This window comes from Lissotriton helveticus, chromosome 7, assembly GCF_964261635.1.
Source record: "Lissotriton helveticus chromosome 7, aLisHel1.1, whole genome shotgun sequence".
Lineage (NCBI taxonomy): Eukaryota > Metazoa > Chordata > Amphibia > Caudata > Salamandridae > Lissotriton > Lissotriton helveticus.
In genome coordinates this window covers 544,087,384-544,108,376 of record NC_136068.1, presented here as the reverse complement: position 1 = coordinate 544,108,376, position 20,993 = coordinate 544,087,384, and the positions used below count along the sequence as shown (strand labels likewise).

The following is a 20,993-nucleotide window of genomic DNA, read 5'->3' as shown; positions in this document are numbered from 1 at the left end:
ATTGGGGGAAAAGGGAATGAAATGCACTCATGTGAGATTTTTTGTCCGCGGACGAAACAAGGAGAGAAGATCTATCTTCAAGACCTATCAGCTATAGTGGCAGTTGGAGACAGTTACCAGTTCCTCAGGGCCAGTACTGATGAGAAGATTTTAGAAAGCCCCTAAAAACAACATTGCTGAAAGAGGAAGATAGGGCTGGTTGAAGCTGAAGCAGGAGGAATCAAGGCTGAAAATTTAACCAATCTAAGGTAAAACACAGGTTTAAGAGAGCTTTTCTCAGGGATTTCCTCACACAAAATGTGCAGCAGAAATTAGAACAATGGTGGCACGTAGGTAGAGTAGGCCGGCTCAGCACTTCCAATTCATTGGCTGACTTTCAGGTTGTTTCAAAGGAGGTGAATGTACAACTAAACAAACACTGTTATTGAGGCCTATGCCCCTTTTAACACTATTTACTGCTATTTAAAATTATCACAAATTCCCAGCCTGTCGACAGAGAATTATTCAAGCATGTGAATATATGAAAAATCCAAAGCTGAAGAACATACTTCTTTTAAAACAGAATAACCCAGTGTGCCATAGTTGCTCAGACACCAGTCTCACACACCTTCCTATGGGTGATATTTCTCTTTAAAAATGTTTAAGGGCTTCACTAACATCAGCAGCAAGGCACAGATGGGTTTACTCGTGAAAATGAAGACTATGGAAGTTACTTTTGTTTCAAACTATCGCTTCTACTTGACATACAGCTTAAGCTCGGATGGTTCACTATTCATCAGATTATAAGGATTGTCTTTGCTGTGCAGCTTACAAAGTTATTGCCTTAACAGTGAGGGCTTGGTCCATATTTTGCTATGTCCATATTAGATGAAAAGGATTTCCTTTTTCATAGCCAATGAAAACAGGGAAATTACTAAGGAGCAGCAGTCATATCTTGCCATCCTGCTTGTCTTCTACATCAACATCCAAGCTCTCATCATAATTCAAGGTGCCACTTTCACAGTGCCTTACAGGTATGTGCAGGCTGCAGCTCTTCCCACCGTCTGGAGGTGGCCGTGGCCTAGGCCACTGCCTTAGCAGGGTGGTGTGTTGACTCTGGTCTCGCTGCTCTCAAAGTCCTTCGCCTGAAGGATCTATTATTTCACTGTGGCTAAGCTCACTGGATTAGTTGTTAAGCCTTACGACATGCATAGTGTTACCTCTTAGTAAATTCATTGTGCACAAACAGAATGGCCTCCTGTGTAGTGAAAAGCTGTGACTACACAAATTATAAGCAATTATCATTAACAAAAACTAGGTAATAATGTTTTTCAAACAAAATATTTACCCTTGATAAAGAGATCTGTTTGGGTGGGGACTCTCTCCCACTTTCAGTGTGTCAGCTAGAAGGGAGATAAATGAATAAATCTCGGCAAACACCATTAGTTTAACAAAACTGTATTCTTTATCAGAAAGAGTATTAACATCTTGAGTATAAAAAATATAAATAATTGATGGACAATAAAATATGTTCTTCATTAACACAAAGGGAGTCAAGAGAATGCAAAATTAAACGAAAATAGTGTCACCCGCGGAGTCAATTTATGAAAGATTGGTAAAGATAAAAGCACTTCCAGCAAGTATATCTTAAAGACTTTGGACACCCAAGACAAACAATTACAGTGCAAATAATCTATTCAATCCATCTAGTAACACAATCTCCTAGTAATAACATTATGTGTGCCTCTAACTAACCAGAGAGTATTATGTTATGTTGTACATAAACAATGAACTAGGAGGCACAGCATACAAGCACTACTTATATGCCATCTTGAGAATAATAATCAAAATGCGTCTCTGTAAAACGTAGCCATACGCGAGCTTCATTTTGGGAATCTTCATATTTCTCTCTTCACATCAAAAGAAGTTAGAAAAAAAAAAGAACAAGTGTTCATCTTCGCAACTTTTACAAGGCTCACTTTTTATAAACTTGTAGTAGTATTGCAGGATTTGCAAAATAGTTAGGGCAGTGATAAGACTCCTATAAGAAGTAATTTAAGTCCCCCACAGTATCTTCAAGTGGACTGAGTTAACAAACCTAAAATGGATTGCTGGAAATGGGGTCCTTTTCTGTCTGGGAATTTTTTTCTCCGCTTGATAACGTTATTTTTTTTACCACGTGTCAATCAACTATCCCGTCTGATTCACTTTAATTACTATATAACTTGCTAAGGTTTCTAAGTACTGGATTCATTGCTATACTCAATCATTGACAAAGTCGAGAATAAACTGTGTCCTCTGTTTTTTTCTAACTTGAAACAATGCAAAGAAAGAAATGTTAAGCATCAAAATAAAAATTATTGACAATGTTATAATTTCCAGTGTGCCTTCTGGTTTGTTTCTGTTTCACTTCAGCAGGAGCCGGCTGCACTTGGTGAGAATCTACCATGGACACGTTTCAAACAGGAAGTCTGAATCCAAAAGAGTGAGAAACTGAGGAGGAAGTGAGAGAGGTACATAAATCCCCTGTACCGACCAGGATACTATTATTTGAGTGCTGTAAAACAGTACCCCGCTTCAGCTATGAACTCTGGTGTCCTTAGGTAGGGTGCTTACCCAACACAAAGCAGGCAGCTACTGGTTCGTAAACAACTATATAAGGGTCAAGGACAGAAAGAGACGCTCAAGACAATGGGTCCACATTCGGAACACAAAGAAAGATAAAGGGATAGGAAGAGAAGTATAGTAATGTAGGGGTTTGAAACACACAGGTGTAGAGTAATATGTGGGATTAACAGACAGGCACGAGAAATGGCAGAACAATGTACAATACTGAGAGATTAAAGAAACTGGCACATGTTACAGATGCCAACAAGTTACAAGGACATTAATTAGTTAGGAAAATGGACAAGAAGGCAGAAAAACAAAGAAAGAGGAGCAGAAGAATCAGACGTAAGAGAGAGGGAGGCATGGAGACAAAAGGGGGACATGCAGGAGAAGGGCCAGGTGGCTGACCTCCTTAAAAAAAGGAAAGTTAGAGAAGAAGGTACGGAAGGTAAGTAAAGATAGAATGAAGGGATAGGAGAAGAGGTAATTAAGAAAAAAGAATATTAGAGCTAAAGACATTACATTAGAAAATAGATGATAGATGCAAGAAAAGGGTGCAAAATACAAAATTAAATAGTAGCACAGAGAAAGAGCTGTACATTGAACACTGGCTAGAAAAAGTTCACTGAAACAGGTAGAAGATAGATGCATGAGGAAAAGACACGAAAACATATGCAAAAGAACTCAGTGAAAACAGGTGGAAGAAGACAATGAAAATGGAGACTCAAGAGGGACAATAACAGTCTCGGAAGGCAAGAAAGAAAACAGCCATCTTGCCCCAGTTAGAGTTCCCACCACACCAGCCAGGAGGAGCAGGGTGGATCTCAGGAAGGTTTGGGGGACAAGAGATGCTGCAGTGTTTCACTCGCTCTGTGGTCGGTACATCACTTTAGGCGCGGCCTGACTGTTGGCTCCCTGCGCCTTGCCGTTTACCACCAGTAGCAGAGGGGTCTCTACTCGCAGACTGCGAAAGGAAAATGTCTGCAGAAGAAAGAAAAAAACCTAAAGTTAGAATTTACACAGAGAAAATCCAAAACATGGAAAGCATTGCCTAAGTATGATGAATATGACAGGTATATATCCTCGACACCACACTCAGACTGGACCTCTCACTAATACAAAAACCTCAAACTGTTGTCACATATTAGAGCTGGTGGATTATATGCGTACAATGTTCAAACTGCACTACCTAAGACTGTGATGCAGCAGATGCAGTTAGTAGCTAAGGTATGCTATTTTGTCCAAGAGTTGATACTGGAGAGAGGTGGAAAAATAACGTGTAATTTAGCTGCATAGGGTGGTCAGAGTAGGACAAGCAAGTCAGAGGAGGTTATGAAAACAACAGCTTTTTAAATATCGAAGACCAGTCACCATTGCAGGTAGGGTCAGACATCAGACTATAGAACCAAATGAGGCTATGAAGCCCACACTGTTACAAGATGGGCACCAATTGTTGTTCATCTTTTCAATCCTCCCAGACACCAGATTGGATCAGAAAAAACCTTTTATTTTAATTTGTAAATTTTATTATGGATCATTCAATCACAACACACATTATGAGAACAGCAAACATCAACATTAGAGCGAGAGAACATTGTAATAGCAGTGCATGAGTTTTCAGTTATCGTTCCAAGCATAATAACAATTTGAGGTATGTCTATCTATTGGCAAAAACATTATTTGCATCAATCACATTCAGTCTTGTATTGTTTGCAAGTCATAACATCTAATCATCCGTGTTGGACATGGCCCTCTCTACAGGGTCATCCCCAAACTTTTCTTTAGGGCTTTTTGGACTCTGTGCACTTTACCACTCCTAACCAGTGCGTAAGTGCTTGTGCTCTCTCCTTTAACCTAGGGAGAATTGGCTTACACCAACTGACACGTTTAATTTACTTGTAAGCTCCTAGTAAAGTGGTACAACATGTACCCAGGGTCTGTAAATTATACACTACGAGTGGGCCTGCAGCACTTAATGTGCCACCCACTGACTGAGTAGTCTTTAAAACTGCACACAGGCTGCAGTGGAAGGCCTGAGAAATTTTTCAACTGCCACTTTGACCTGGCAAGATAAACCTCTTGCCAGGCCCAAACACGACTTTTTAATACATATAAGTCACCCCTAGGGTAGGCCCTACACAGCAAAGAGGGCCGGGTGCAGTGCATCTAAAAAGTTAAACACATACTTTCAAGTTTTACATGTCCTGGTAGTGAAAAACTCCTAAATCTGCTTTTCACTGTTGTGAAGCCTACCTCTCCAATAGGATAACATTGGGTTCTCATATTACATTTAATACGAGGTAACTTTCAATTGAGAGCAGATTTGAATATCGTGTTTGGTGTAGAAAGAATTGTAAATTAAAATGCTCTTTAATGTTAAACTCAGATTTTTTGTCACAATTCTAAAAAATGACACTTTTAAAAAGTTAAAGACACACAATTGATGGACGGAATGCAGAATAAATCAAAACATTCACCCCCAGTCAAGAGATCTGGGTTAAATCCATCATACGTTTGCTCACCATGCCACCCCAGTTTTGACCCTGTGCCTCATAGGATCAGTCCAGCCCGAACTGGCAAGCTAGGTCCTCCCTGTACCGGAAACAAGCATCCTAGGACCGGTTCCGGCACTCATCAGCCAGGATAGCTTGATTCCATGGACAGTGAGCCCGAAACGCACGTCTGGGCTTACCCGGCGCACTTAGGGCAAGAAAGCAAAAGACACGCAACTGATAAACGGAATGCAGAACAATTCAAAACATTCACCCCAGTCAAGAGATCTGGGTTAAATCCATCATTCTTCTGCTCACCATGCCACCTCAGTTTAGACCTTGCATTATGCAAATCTCTTGATCCTGTGCCTCATGGGAACAGTCCAGCCCATTTGCCAAGACAGGTCCTCCCTGAAATGAACACAAGCATCCTGGACTGGTTTTGGGGTGTCACCCCTCATCAGCCAGGATAGCTTGATTTCAGTGGCACAGTGAGCCCGGGACCCACGCCTGGGCATACACGGCGCACTTAAGGCGAGAATGCAAAAGACACCATTGATGGACGGATTGCAGAACAAATCAAAACATTCATCCCCAGTCGTGTGATACGGGTTAAATCCATCATTTGTTTGCTCGCCATGCCACCCCAGTTTAGACCTGGCATTATGTAAATCAGTCTTGCGCCTATGCCTCATGGGAGCAGTCTAGCCCGAACTGCCAAGCCAGGTCCTCCCTGGACCAGAAACACGCATCCAAGGACCGGTTTTGGGGTATGGATTTAGGCCCAGATCTCTGTACTGGGGTGAATGTATGACATTGTTCTGCATTCTGTCCATCAATTGTTCTTTTTACTTTGAAAAATTTGCCATTTTCTTGTCCTAACCATTTGGTACATACAGCCTGTATCCTGGGTCACATGGCTAACGTAGATGTCAGTTGGCCTTTGTTTATTGCTCCCAGACATTGAGACAAAGGGGGAATAGGTGCTGACAGGATGGGCGATCTCTGACTTGAGGCAAAGTGGTCACCTACCACACTTGCACATCACAAAGCCTCTGTCTGAGCACATTCAAATAGGGATTGCCACTAGTCGTTTGTGACCCTAGACAAGCTGGAAATAGGAACTTCTAAGCACCTCTGGGTTGGAATCCTCTAAAAACTTTTCCTACTTCAAAGTGGGCACCAAGTATAAATATTGGTCCCTCAGACCCAACACTTCAGTATAGTCCTGGACCTGTGGATACTACAAAAGAAGGACTGCTGTGCTGCTCTGCTGTCAAAAGGACTTCTACCCTGTTACTCTGCGGCCCTGCTGGCTGAGAAGAAAGACTGGACCTGCACATTTAATCCCAGGCTGAAGTGACTCAGAGGGTCCAGAGGCTAGTACGCAACTGCCCAGCTGACCTGCTCTCTGGATGTGTAACTGGAACTGCCTGAGCCATGCTGGCCTCTGCTGGGGTGAGTTCCTGATCCAGAAGAGGTGCCCTTAGGTCCTGTACCCTTGGTGAGGTATCAGTTGAGCTTTCGCCCCAAGAAAAGCACACAAACATTGCCACTGGAACCAAGCTGTATCCAGCTGGTGAGCCCATAACCTGTGTGAATCTGGTCCGGGGTAGCTTGTGTTCTCGTTCAGGGAAGACCTGGTGTGGTAGTTCGAGCTGGACTGTTCCTGCTGGAGCAGGGTAAATAATTATTTGCATATGGCTGGGTCCAACCTGAGGTGGCATGGTGCGCAAAATAACAATGGATTGTGATGTGGCCCGAGTGATTACCAGTGGCTGAGAATAATTCAAGCACTGCAACCATCACTTTTTTGTATACTTCTTGTACCACCCTACGTAGGACGAGTACGCTCAAATGTGGTTCCCGTGCACATTGTGTCACTGGACACAGCTGTACCCGGATGATGAGCCCATAACTAGGGCGAAACCGGTCCTGAGTTGCTAGTGTCCAGTTCAGGGAGGTCCTGGCTTGGCAGTCCTGGAGGGACTTTTCCTATTGGTGGAGGGTCCAGGCTGATTTGCATATGGCTGGGTCCAACCTGAGGAGGCATGGTGTGTAAAATAACAATGGATTGGGATGTGGCCCGAGTGATTATCCGTGACTGAGATTAATTCAAATATTCCATCCATCAATGCTAGGTCAAAACCTACTAGACAGCTTAGCTGTCTGGTTTGCTAAAGACATCCTAGGGACATTCAGAAAGCTTCCCTGGGAATGCATTCTTATAGCTGCTTACCATTGGCTTTGTGGTTTGCAACTCACATCTTCTGGTTTTTTATTTACTGGATTTATTTGTTTTCGGCTGTGCTTTCCAGAATGAGTTTGTCCCTCCCAAGGAGTAAATACTTTTCACACCAACCTCCCTAGTATTCTTCCACAAGTGTTGCTTTCTGTAAAAAGGCCTGTAAACTTGTTCTAATCTTGTCACATCTGCTGTGCATTCAAAGACCGGTCAAATGTCAGCCTCTTCTGAGGGAGCTTGGTGTTTACTTTTCTTTCTCTGATTTCAAAGTGATACAGGGGATAAGAAAGGGTTTTTTCATAGCACACAACAACATTTAAATGAACTGTGGAAGTATTTCAAAATATATCAGAATCAGGGACACAGAAATGAAGCCATCTTTTGTTACTACTTTCTTCCTCTTTCTTCCGTCCTTTCCCTCTGGACTCCGGTCATGTCAGCGCTGGGACGCCCCAGGGTAGCTATGCGCTCTACAAATCCCTAACTCAACTCAACTCAACTCAACTTACTTTAATATGAATAAAACAAATCAATACACTAGGTGATGCCATGTCCACACATTGTCGTTTGTGCGCTGTATTGTCGTTTGTGCGCTGTATAGTTTTATTAGTAAAACTGTATATCTGTGCAAATGTAATGGTCATTTCAAATGAAATGTGCTTTCTGTAGTGGCAGTGTGCCGCCACACCATTCATGCTCCATTCTACACCACACACTCTATTCTGCACCACTCCATGTCACTTCACACTACTCTGCACCACCCCATGGCACTCCACTCTGTGCCACTGTACTTACTCTGTACTCTACTCTACACCATTCTATCCTATGCCAATGCACTCTACGCCACTCTTCTTTACATCACTCCAGTCTACTCTGCACAATTCCACTCTATGCCAATATGTTCTATGCCAATGCACTTTTCTCTGCAACACTCCACTCTATGCCCCTGCACTCTACGCAATCCACTGTACAAGACTCTAATCTACTCTATGCCACTGCATTCTACACCACTTTACTTTACACTATTACATGGCACTAGGCTGTGCTTCTACTCCTTTGTCGAAGGTCTCCACAATATTGCGCACAGCGATGTAGATGGCAAATCTGCCAGCGCTGGATGTATAGTCAAATTGTTAAGTCAATGAGAGTGTACCATTTATTGTGCTACAACATTATAAAAAGTACAGCCCCATGTTACACTTTCACAATGCTCCTGTTTCTCCAGAATGGAAGGCTTTGTTTCAGAATCTGATGCAATTCAAATGTTTCAAATGGTCCCACATGATGAGAATTATGATGAGGAAGCAGGCAATATACTTTCTTCACATTTTACTGATGGTAGCTTTTAGCTGGATTTACAGATTACCAGTATTTATTGACGCCATACCGGAACCTGCTTACAGTTATCCTAGGCAGGTCCCTCCACATTTGAGCCTCTCTTAACCTTCAATCAGACACAAGTGACCATATCTTGCCAGCTTGGTCTAAGCCCTTTTAGGACCCTACGTTTAGCTTGTTAGTTGCCCTATTGCTAGATGTTATAGATGGGACACCAGGAGACTCAAACTTTCTTATGCAGCACCCAACACCTGAGAGTTTGGTGGTACAGTTTTCAATTTGTAAGAATAATCCTAGTTCCTTCCCTGGACAGGTAGTCAAAGAGGCCTGATGTCACAAGTAAATCCTGTTCTGTACCTCTGATCAAAAGGAAGTTGCCTGCAGCCATCCCAGTCGCCTATGCACTGTTGTTCCTTCTAGTTGAAAAAATTATAATTTGATGCGCTCATTGACTTAGCAGTGGGCTTTGCAAACACTCTTTCGTATTCCAGCAGAATGAACATCACTTCCTCTTTTTACCATCTTATAAGAATTCCAGTTGATGTCTGACATCTGGCCACATCTGTCGGTCAATTGTGGCCAAATATGGCCATTGCGTTAGTCATTCTAACATTAGTGCCACTGAGGACATCCTTTTCTTGGAGGTGTTTATTCTACGGCCTTCTTAATCTGGAGAAGTAGTGCACAATGTTCACGACTTTCTGGGCGTCCTTTGTGCTGCTTGCATGTTATGTTATGTTATGTTATGTTAAAATGGTTTTTGTAGAGCGCACGGCTACTCAAAAAGAGTGTCCCGGCGCTTTTAATTGAAGAAGGCTGCAGAAAACTAACATAACACATTAAAAAGGAAAGTATCACAGGGAGAAAAACAACAAACAAAGGAGGCCTACTGAGTGAACAACCAGGTTTTAAGGTCCTTTCTGAAAGCTAGTAGGCAAGTGGCTCCCCGAAGTGAAAGAGGCAGAGAGTTCCACAATTGGGGCGCCAGCAATCCAAAGGAGCGACCTCCCAAGCGCGCTCTCTTCACTCGTGGGACAGTCGCCAAAAATAGGGATTCTGACCTCAGAGAGCGAGCCGGTTGGTAAAAGGCAAGTCTCCTTTGGAGGTACTTAGCTCCCGTCGCATGGAGGGCCTTGTATGTCAGGGTCAGAGCCTTAAAGACGATCCGCTTACGGATTGGTAGCCAGTGCAAAGTCTGGAGCAAGCCCGCAGCACTGGCGCGTCTATTCAGTCCATAGATCGCTCTCGCCGCAGCATTCTGCACAACTTGGAGCCGCTGTAACAGGTACTCTGGCAGGCCCAGGTATAGAACGTTTGAATAATCCAACCTGGAGCCTATCAGGGCCTGCACAGTCAGCTTCCTGTGCTCCTCCGATAATAGGGGAAGAAACCTCCGTAACATCCTGAGGAGGCCGAAACACATGCCCGACACCCCCAGGATCTGGGCCTTCATTGTCAGCCCCGTGTCCATCTTAACACCCAAGTTCTTAGCCATTTGGGATGAAGACGTTGGGGGGAACATGTTGATAGGCCACCAGGCCTGCCAGTCTGGCTCCGTGTCGCACCCGAAGAAGAGTACCTCGGACTTATCGGAATTGCACTTGAGGCTGTGCAGTTGGAACCATTGGAACACAGCCCCAAGGCAATCCCGGATACTCTCCCCCTCAAAGTCTCCTCCTCTCTTACACGGGAAGAGGAGCTGGGTGTCGTCGGCATAGGATACGATCCGGGCCCCAAACGACTCCGCCAGCGCCGCCAAAGGGGTCATGAAGATATTAAAGAGGGTCGGGCTCAAAATAGAGCCCTGAGGGACCCCGACTCCCAAAGGCGGCATCACGGCGGAGTCTGGCGAGGCCCAGACCGTTTGCCGGCGGCCAGCTAGAAAGGAGGAAAACCAGCTGAACACCGTCCCCCGAAGTCCTATCTCATAGAGTCTTGTGAGAAGACCATCATGGGGGACGGTGTCAAAAGCATCACTACAAGTCTGCTTTTGTATGGCAAACAAGACAGTTTGTTGTGTTGCCTATTGCCTTGTATTACTTAGACTTGTCTTCTAGATCGGTCGTTCCCAAACTTTTTAGAACAACTCACTTTTTAGAACGACAACATTTTGTGACCCACCTACCTTTAATAGACATGAGAGGCGATTTATCATTTACTGACAGCACATTTCCTATTGAAATGGCCACTAAAGTTTCACAGACAAAGTTTTACTGATAAAACTATATAGCTTACATATGATAACGTGTGGAGTTTCTGTGAATATTTAACATGTAATAAATGTAAGTAACTAAAGCATTGTGTGGGAGTGCTTTGTCATTTAAATTCATTTGGTAATGACAAATATGAAATTTATCACAACAATTTGTGTATCACCAAGTAAAGTGTCTTGATTTGTTTATATGCTAATAAAATCTATGTTTCCAGCACACATCGAAATTACAAAAAAATATATTTCATCTTTTTTTCCTAACTGTTGAATGCAATCAGTTTATTTAAAGGTATTTACATTTTGTGGTAACGTGGACTGGGCCCATTCAATGTCCCTTGCCCTTGAGGGCTGTAGGATTCAACTTCTTCTATGACTAAATACCAGTCGTCATCCGATTTGATGGCCTGTATTTTTTCCGAGAACTGCTGGGTGAGGACTATCTATTGATACAATTAAAGGGACACATAACAGAAACCCAGAAGGCAGAAGTGAGTAACAGTGATATTTTTGATCACTCTGAATGGTGTGTGTTTCAGGAAGGATCTTGAGAAAGGGGACACGGAGGAAAATACTAAACTATGTGGACAACCAAACAAAGTCCTTGCCTGACGGGAAATCGGATACATTGTCTTGCAGAAAATAATTTTTACATATGCACATACTTTTTATAGCAATGGCAGTCTGAATGGCTGTGTTGCACCCAGAAAAGAATTAAGTTTCAAATAAATGGAAAACGTTTACAGTCACCTAAAGTGACTTGGCGAAGCATATCTTTAAGAAATGAAAAAGATGCCTTAAAACAAATACGCCTTGAGTGAGGAATTATAGTTGCATGGTTCTTATGTTATATTAAGTCAATTTGTAAAGCACTCTAATCACCCTTAAGGGAATCCAGACCAGAAAAAGGTGCATGGTGCTTTGTGCATTACTGTGGTAACACCGGCTCGGGTGATTGTTGGTATTTTCGACCTTACCGTTACTCCATTTCTTTTTACGATATTTTTTCACCATAAATTCACGCGGTCGCATGCATTATGCACCACTTTAACACACGATATGCACAACTTATTGAATTAGCACAATATAATGTACATTGATTGCAATATCTTCTTCATTTTTTTAGAACTCCTTGAAAAAGGGCTACCAGCTCGAAATGCATTGGAGTTAAAAGAATAAGCATTACTACCAAAAACGATGCTATGATGATCGTGTCACACATATGATATGCTGATAATATCAAATGTCATTGAAAAATTTATATAAACTTTGTAATATCTAATGAACATTGTTTGGGAGTCTCCTTGTTGAACCCAGTGGAGTGCCTCTATACAGGGATGCATTCACATGTATGTATGCACGACTACTACTAGTAACACCGGCTGGGCAATGAATTGGCAAGCCATCTCAAAAATCAGGTTGCAGTCAGGCTGTATTGCTTTCGGACTGATGTTAACGTTCTGCTATAGAGAGAGCCTCAGATGGCCGATTTTAGTGCTGGTATTCTTCTGGCATTTTGGAAGCTAGCTTGAAGGACCTCGCAGCTTGGCGTGGTGGCTTTGCCAGATGCCCTTTTTGCAGAACTGTTACCGCGGGGCAAGGTTGTCTCTGTTTTTGTAGACCTCCCAGCTTGGCGTGACGGTTGCGCAGCGTCCCCCCTTTGCAGGTCTCGAACTACAGAAGTTTTACAGCAAGAGGTTCTCTGATGATGAATCGGAATGGAGGAGGATGTCGAACCAAGTGCTATACTCTTTCCGCTTCTTAGAGGCAATCCTAATGAACTTCACCGCCTTGCAGGATAATTGTACCGGGTCCCCTCTTCGTAGGGCTATTACAGCTGGACAGCATGACCAGACTTGCAGGGATCTAAGAAATGGACATGCCAGGCCCGAGGTCCTTGGATGGAAAGATGCCAAGATAAGCATCAAGTTGTGTTTCCTGGCCTCAGAAAAGTGTAAGGACAAATAGGACTGGGGGCCCCAAGCTGCATATGATTGCATCACTTCCCACGTGTTTTGTGAGTGCAGCCTTATCTGATGGTGATTTGAACAATTAAGACTCCCAAAAATATAGAGAAAAACCATTAACAAGCATTTGCAATGCAATAGGTCTCGCATTTGCGAGATTTTGAGCTATTGGCATTATAAATGACAATGCCTTTTATTATTGCAGCTTTTTTAAACACATAAATGAAACGCATTGCCATTTACAATGCCAATAGCTCAAAATCTCGCAAACACAACACCAATTGCATTGAAAATGAATGTTTTTGTTTCCAGCTCTGACCCCTCTATGTGCAAGGTAAACAAACTCCCAAATTAATGTATAAGCTGGCTGCTTACACAAAAACTACTGAAAAGAATCCCTAGTTGACATCTTTGTAATACCTAAAATGTCGAGTGAAAATAAAAGATGTCACAGACGAACATTAGACCAAGACGATGCACCGTTGATGAAAACATTTGGATACTAGGTCCTCATTACGAATGGGCAGTAAATAAAGCCTACAGTGAAGTTAAGATAAGGTATTGGTTCAGGTAGTCATCGCCAGGGCAATGTTGAAGAATTTGTATTTTTATTTTACAACGACAATTCTTCACCGAGCCACTAGATGGCAGAAAAGCGCTCATATGAATTTAAGGTCGAGCCATGCTGCTTAAGAAACACACGCAGTAGCTGAAAAGTAACTGAATTTTGTGAATATGAATTAGGGACCCCGCTACATTAACAGGATGACCATATCTTACCCCAAGTGTCTGCAACTAGCGGTCAGCTAAACCCTAAGGTCGAAGAGAGAGGCTTTTTGATAGGGTCACAGAGAAGACATGCTCGAAGGTAAGGCAGAATGGATTGGAATAGAAAGAAGATGAACTTGCAACAAGATCTAGTAAGAAAGAAGAGACACAAATAGAATACAAATGATATTATTTTTACCCCTTCTTTTTAGACCTGGACTTTTCCCTACACATCATCTCTCTGACCGGACTGTGTCCTTCGTTCTTCACTCAGTCCCTCCCTCTGCTAATACTAACAAGCAGCAGCTGAAATCGTCTGAGACGAGCAGCTGAGATCGCCAGAGAAGAGACGCCATGCGCGTGCACATCGCCTCTCCGTGGGCGTGCACATCTCCTGTCTCCCTTCGCAAGCAAAATCGACAATAGATCTCGCCAAGCGAGCAGTGCATGCGAGACCTAAAAACTACCAACAGCTTACTCAGACAACTCGAGACACGTTTCACCACTTAATTGATATGCCCGACAGAAATGTTCAACAATTGCTGTTCAACTTCTCGCCTCAGGCTAGTCATTAGTCTATTTGCCCCTCTAATACTTTTTCTTTCAAAATAAAATTGGCAAAAATCCTTTGAATTTGTGCAATAATTTGGATAATCTTATTGGCTTTACAGTCCTCACTGCCACTCCTTTGGGTTACTCTGTGCCTAATTTATCTAGTGCCTTAGGTCAGGAAGTGCAGGCTGTGATCATATCCTTCAATATGTATCTGGCTCACCTGCTGAGTCTTGTACCGCTCACATTTTTGTCACTGTTTTAGCCACTATATCGGCCCAGTTTTGTGTTGGCGGTTCTATACTTCTATTGCGACTGCTACTGTTCCATAGCTTGAAAACAAGCCCAGGTTGTCATCTGCTTAAGAAACAATCAGCTGATCTGGCAGTATTGGGAAACTGTAGACACATCTCGCTTCCAGTAATTTCCAACATTTTGCAAAAAGCTCTAAATCCTCAGCTCTTGAGGACCCCAAAGACAATTCTTTAATTCACAAATTCTAATTTGGATTCAAGCTTATCATAGTACCGAATAAAGTCTACCTGCAGTCTGGGAGCACATTAGAGCCATTTTAGATCAGGAAGGTTCTGCTGCACTCGTGTTACTCAACCTATCTGAAACCTTTGGTGCAGTCTCTCATGCCATCATGCTGAAAAGGCTTTTTAGTTTGAATCTGTAGCGTAGCCTTACAATGGTTATGCTCCCGCCTTTCTAACAGATTCAAAGCAGTTATTCTCTCTCTGTACAAGTCTACTTCACTTGACCTGAACTTGGGTGTTCCTCAGGGCTCATCAACCTGGTCCAATCTTTTGGGTTTAATGCTATTTCTTACGTGGGTGATACACAATCAAACATTTCTAACTCAGATGAGATCTCTGCGACTCTAAACTCCTTCAGAGAATGCATATTCTCTGTGTCAACTGGATGAAGGACTGTTATCCGAACCGTAACTTTGACAATAATTAGATCCTAATTTTTGGCAAACCCAACTCTATCTGGTCCCAGTCTTGACGGCCTCCGTGCTGGCCTCCCAAGCATGGACAACCTCCTGCCCCAAACAGTGTGATTAGAAACCTAGATGTCAAGTTTGATCAAGATTGTTGCTGCAGGTCCCAAACTTCCGTTGTGTCTGTGTGCTGTTGTTCTCTACTTTAACTATTAAGGAAAATACTTAAGACCATAGCTTTATCAGCATGCTAATCGGTAGTACAAGCTCTCATCACTGCCAGGCTGGACCATGCCAATTCTTTTTTTCAGGGCCTTTCTAAGTACCTGGTTCCCCATTTACAAGTAGTTCAAAATGCTACCGCCAGGCTTATTATCAACTTTCCAACCTTGCAGTCAATCTCCTCTTTTCTCATGAAGCTTTATTGGTTTCCCATCCACAAAAGAAATAAGTTCAACTCACTCTCTATGACTTTTAGAGTATTTTCTAAAAAGGGTCCACTTTATCTTCAAACCTTATTTGGCCATACTTTATACTATCCCATTCAACCCTCAGATTTTCGAGTCCGAAGCTTATTCAGTTCCCGTGCTGTGCTCAAATGGGTCTTTGTGGCTGACAAGCTCCTGACTGATTGATCCTCCTTGCGACTTGTGAAGTTCTCCTTCGGAGTGAAAAAATGAAAACCTTGGATTTCCATACAGAACTGCTAGTTTCTCTTCACCAGCCCCTCCGTGCTGCCTCATTAGTCTTCTATATTTGGTACCAGGATGCATTTTTGGGTAAATGCTGCGATTCACACATTTTTCATTCATTACTAACTCAGATTTTAAGCAATCATTTTATACCACTTCATCCATTTTCTCTCATACTACATTTCTTACCCTTTGTTCAGTGGAAGGGAATCCTTAAAAATATCAGTGATTGATAGTGAAATGCCCGCTCTTCTGTGGAGGCATAGCAATGTTGACCTATGTTAGAGGATGGAGGATTCTTGGGATGATGGGGTAATGAACTATATGAAACTACTATAATGTAGATAATGAGTGATGAGAAAGGGCAAAGTTGTCCCTGTCCGGGTGCTGGACTACAGGTTTGTACTTGGATGCAAGGGTTATGGTGTGCGTTGGTTCCAGTGGCTAGGTGTCAGGAATGATGTGCATGGGCTCAAGGGCCATGTGTTTGTCTTTCTGTTTTTAAGTACTACAGTAGTAAGTGTGAACACAACAGTTCAGGTTTCATGCTTTCTCGGAGAGGCTGAAATTGAGCTGCATTGGCAGGGATGCATGCTAATAGCGAAGGATACTTACTTGGCCTTTGTGCTCAATTTCGTGCTGCTTTAAATGAGGCTCTGGGATGGCTACAGAATCCCCGATGAGCACACCCCAGTGATCTGCCAAGTTGTAAACCATCACAGCATAACAGGACCCTTCAGAATCCACCAGACCAAAAGTACTGTAAAAATAACAAAGAAGCAAAAAGAGGCAGATGAAGAAACAGAAACATGAAGAAACAGAAACATGAGGGAACAGAATAAGATTGAACAATTAAAGAACAATAAGGAAACATAGAAGGCAAGGTGCAATGGTGAACAGAAGACGTGCAGAGGAAAATGAAAAAGATTAACAAATATAACATTAAATGAAACCAATATTCAAAGAAACAAATTATAAAGAAAAGACAAGCAAGCACAAAATTAACGAAGAACACAAGACATGTTACTTACCTGGAATTAAAGTTCCCCAGTGCTGGTATCTTTAAAAGATTCATATCCTTGAATCATTCACTGCAGTCAATCTGGGAGTCCTATAGTAACTTTCAATAGTAGGATTAAAAAATCGCATTTAAAACCATTATAAGCAAAGTCACTTCAGTTGCACAACTACCTCATTTGAAAAGACCTCAACTCCAACTAATGAGGTGAGAGTGCATTGAATTCCTCTGCCCTCAGAGGCTTCAATTCATCAATTTTCGATAGCACTAGGGTGAAAGGATGCTTCGAAGTTGAGCCTCTGATAGGGTCAAAGGGAGGTTTTCTTGTGACTATATGAAATATACCAAGGCTGGAGAACTGTAGTTACAGGTAAGTAAATTATTTATTCTCCAGCACTGGATCTTTCATAGGTTTAAATGGTTGAATCAGAATAACAAGCAGAGTGCAAGAAAACAATGAGATACATACCAGAATTTGTTAGCGTTCATAAGAAAGTGAGAAGGGGCTTACCTTAATGGAAAATATATTGTAAAATCTGCTGGTTAACAGATGAGTCTCTTTCTGAGCCTGCATCCAAACAGTAGTGTCTTATAAAAATGCGGCAACTCTTCTATGCTGCTGCTCTGCAGATGTCAGACAGAGGTACTCCAGCATAAAGTGGACCCCTAAATTGCAAGGAATTAAAAGTTTTAGAGTGACCGAAAACAATATCTGAAGCCATCCTTCTTGCTAGCCTTTGCTTAGAGAGTGATTTCTCTCTTTGTCGGTGGCCGAAATCCAAGAAGAGTTGGTCCGATTCCCAATGTTGATTGTTAAACATCGAAGGAGTGCAGTGCTCCTTCCACAACTGCAGTGTGATCTGGAAAGAAAGCTCTGTATAGGACTGGTTCACAGAGAACAAAGTCAGTAGGCACTTTTGGCATAAACTTGGGATTTAACTGCACCAGTACAAAAGCGTAAGAAACGTGGTTTGATGGTGAATGCACGAATCTCACTGACTAGTCTAGAGGCTGTACCTGTTAACAGCGAAGTTGTCTTTCATGCTACATACTTAATGCCTGCTTCATTTAAGTGCTGGAATGGATTCTTCATCAGCTGTCCAGCGATTGAATTTACCTCCCATGCTGAAGGCAGATTCTCACAGGTGAAAACTCCTGAAGCGGATAGAAAAATAGAACCCGGTCTGTCTGTCCAACGCTGGGACAATTAGTATCTGTGTACATGGGTCTTATATCTGCAGCACTTTAGGACCAGTGGGATCTGGAAAAGCGTAAACAAATATCCCTGACCAGGGTATCAAGTACGACTCGGGATACCACTACCTGCGTGCCTTACTTTGGGATTTGGAGTTTTCCGGTGTAGCACAGAGATCAAGAGGTGGTGTGCACTCACCATTTCTGAACAACCAACTCCAGTTCTCTTGAGGCATGCTCCCATTCTTGGCAGTTCACATACTTTCTGCTTAAGGTGTCTGTCATTTTATTCTATAAACCTGCCACACGTTCCAATGCCAAACTTATTTGAAGACGCCACACCCAGTGCCAATACAGTTGCGGTTCATGTGACAGTTTTAATTTTCTTCTATATACAGTATAGGGTCATCACACCGTCCTTGTTCTGACATCCTGATGTAAGATGAGCAAAAAGGTGGCCTTTGTGGACTGCCTGATTGCCATTAGCTCTTGCATGTTCCAAGTAAAACTTTGAATGTGTTGGTTGTTGCCTAAGTTTTGTGTTTATATTCTGGCGCAATTTCTTCAAAAATTCCCTTCTTTTCCTGGATGGAAACACCTTCAGAATCCTCGCAAAGACATCTGATCTGATAAATAATATCTGCTGTGAGAAAAAAAGATCTTCTTTTGTCAAGCGTCATGTCTATTTTTTTTGAAGACATAGTATCTGATAAAATGCTTCGGAGGTATGATGCAGTAACTGAGCTTTAATGAGTCAGTTGTCAAGATATAGGAAGATTCTCACCCCGTACTACAAATGTTCAGGCACTGAAGCTAGATATTTTCTTAAATATTCTGAGAGCTGCAGTAAGGCCAAAAAGGAGTGCTTTGAACAGAAATATGCATCTTCTAGATCTAATCAAGCCAAAAGGTATTCCTGATTGATGTACGGGAACATCCAATAATGAGATCATTCTGAAAGTTTGTTTCTTTATAAGCTTTTTCAGTGCCCTCAAGTTTATAAGGGGGCACCGCTCTTCAATTTTGTTTTGAATTAGAGAAAAATGACAAATAAAACATCAGATGTCTGTAAGATTCCAGCAGCAGATTTATGGCCAATGTTTGTAAAAATTTGATTTCTCAAAATAGAGCCTCCAGATGTTGATGATGTTCCCTCCTCTTAGGGCTTCTTTGAGGTTGTGCCATAAATTCTATAGTGGGTCCATGCTCTATTACATCCAGTACCCAGCAATGTTTTCTAATTTTCCATAAGGCCGTAAATGGTACCCTTACCTTTTCCCCACAGGCATGGAATGTGGAGGGGTTGGGCTTTACAGAAAATCAGTTATATTGGCTTTGGTCTTGGCCATTGGTGTAATAGGGCCCCAGCGCTGTCCTGATTATTGTCTACCATGTTGCGCAGCAGGTTGATTCTGAGGATAGTTTTCCTGCCTGAAGGGTTGAAAATCTGTTAAAGATACTGCTTGGAACTCACCTCTCGGCCATACAACTGCCTTTTCTAATATGAGTAGCCTTGCCTCATTTTTAGCACCTGTAAGGGTTTTTCTGTCAGTATCTGTTTTTGTGGCCTGCAAGGCATCCTCAATGTGTTTGCCAAATGCAATGTTTTCTGTCGAATGGCACGTCCAGTACCATCGAATGCAACTGTGGACAAAAGATAGTGCTACGCAGGCAGCTGCATCTCTTGAAGATTGCTCCTGCTGCCATCTGTCAGAAGTATAGAGTGATGCATCTATTAGGGTGTATGAAGTAAATGTCCTTTGTTTTAAAATGCACTTTGTCTGCTCTTGACAGTCATTCAGGAGCTTTGTCAATGAAAAGGTCAATGTCATTCCACAGCGGCCTGTCGTAACACTTCTACTGGAGAAGTCAGGAGAAGGTAAACTAGGCATGTTGGAGATAATTTGCTATAGAAATCCCTGATTAACGTATTCATGGAGTTTAAAAAATCCATGGGTACTTGAACCATCTGTGTCCCTGAATCTGTTGGTACTTCCATCTCCTAGGCACTGCCATGATACAATATTCCTTGGTAGCCATATGTATCTTATTCTTCCAAGTCACCAGCTGTGAAACAGATATCTATGTCAGGAGGGCCCTCAACTTGTAAATCAATTTCAAATAACAGCTCATCGTATATATGCGGTGTTGACAATCTCCACCATCAGTCACAATCACTGTGTGCTCACTATATGCAAATGAAGAGGAAGAATCGCCCGAAAGATGTGGAGATCGCTCTTGATTAATACTTATTGGTGCAGGAGTTGCAAAACCAGTATCATGGATGAAACTGGTGTTTGGGGGAATGATGTGGTCAGTGTTTTTATCTGTGAAGTCTACAATGTTGTCATCGATTAAGCAGCCCTGCCAAGTACCACGTATCAGGCGTTAGACTAACGTATTTCAGTGTGGTGGGCCACATCATTGCACTGAAATGCATTCTCACACATTTATAGCATGTCCTCAGCAAGCCGGAGCCAAGGGCTGCTAAATAGCACCACACCACAAAGCTCTTAACTGGCAGCAGCGCGTCTGCGCGCTGCTTGCGGCAGGCTAGGGGGCTGGCTCAGCTGGCTACATTATAAAACATTCACCCGACACCCCGACGCGGCACATCTGATTCACTAAGGACATCATGAGAGTCATTGCCCAATCGTTGCTGCCGAGACAGCCTGTCAGGACACACTGTCTGTACCACACACTTATAGGCCGCAGGCGGGCGCAGCACAGTTTATCTTTGGCAGGCAGTGAAGCTAGAAGCCTGCCACTGCTGCAGCTCCCAATGTGTTGTACCGTACAGCCCGGACGGGGTCCAGCAGCGTGATGATCACCTGCAACCGACCGCGGCCGGAGTGGTGGTCTGGTGCCTTAGCACTGAAGTCTGCCCACCCTGCACTGGAGTACAGTGCCTGGAGCCATGAATGCCGCATGAGTAGAGTCCTCTGGACCATGGCGCTGCCTGGTGCCTGGGGTTCGTTGTGGCTGG

At 42.8% G+C, this 20,993-nt stretch overlaps 1 protein-coding gene across 1 annotated transcript in view; it reads right to left on the bottom strand.

The window, feature by feature from the left end:
• Positions 1–1,421: 1,421 nt before the first annotated feature.
• TTC5 (tetratricopeptide repeat domain 5) overlaps positions 1,422–20,993 on the bottom strand; it is a 221,672-nt gene continuing 202,100 nt past the window's right edge. The window contains exons 9-10 of the mRNA XM_078652608.1: positions 16,411–16,555; positions 1,422–3,567 (exon numbers count right to left, since the gene is read on the bottom strand). Of these exons, the coding sequence (XP_078508734.1) occupies positions 3,448–3,567; positions 16,411–16,555 (265 nt within the window). The 3' untranslated portion in view covers positions 1,422–3,447. The remainder of the gene's footprint in view (positions 3,568–16,410; positions 16,556–20,993) is intronic.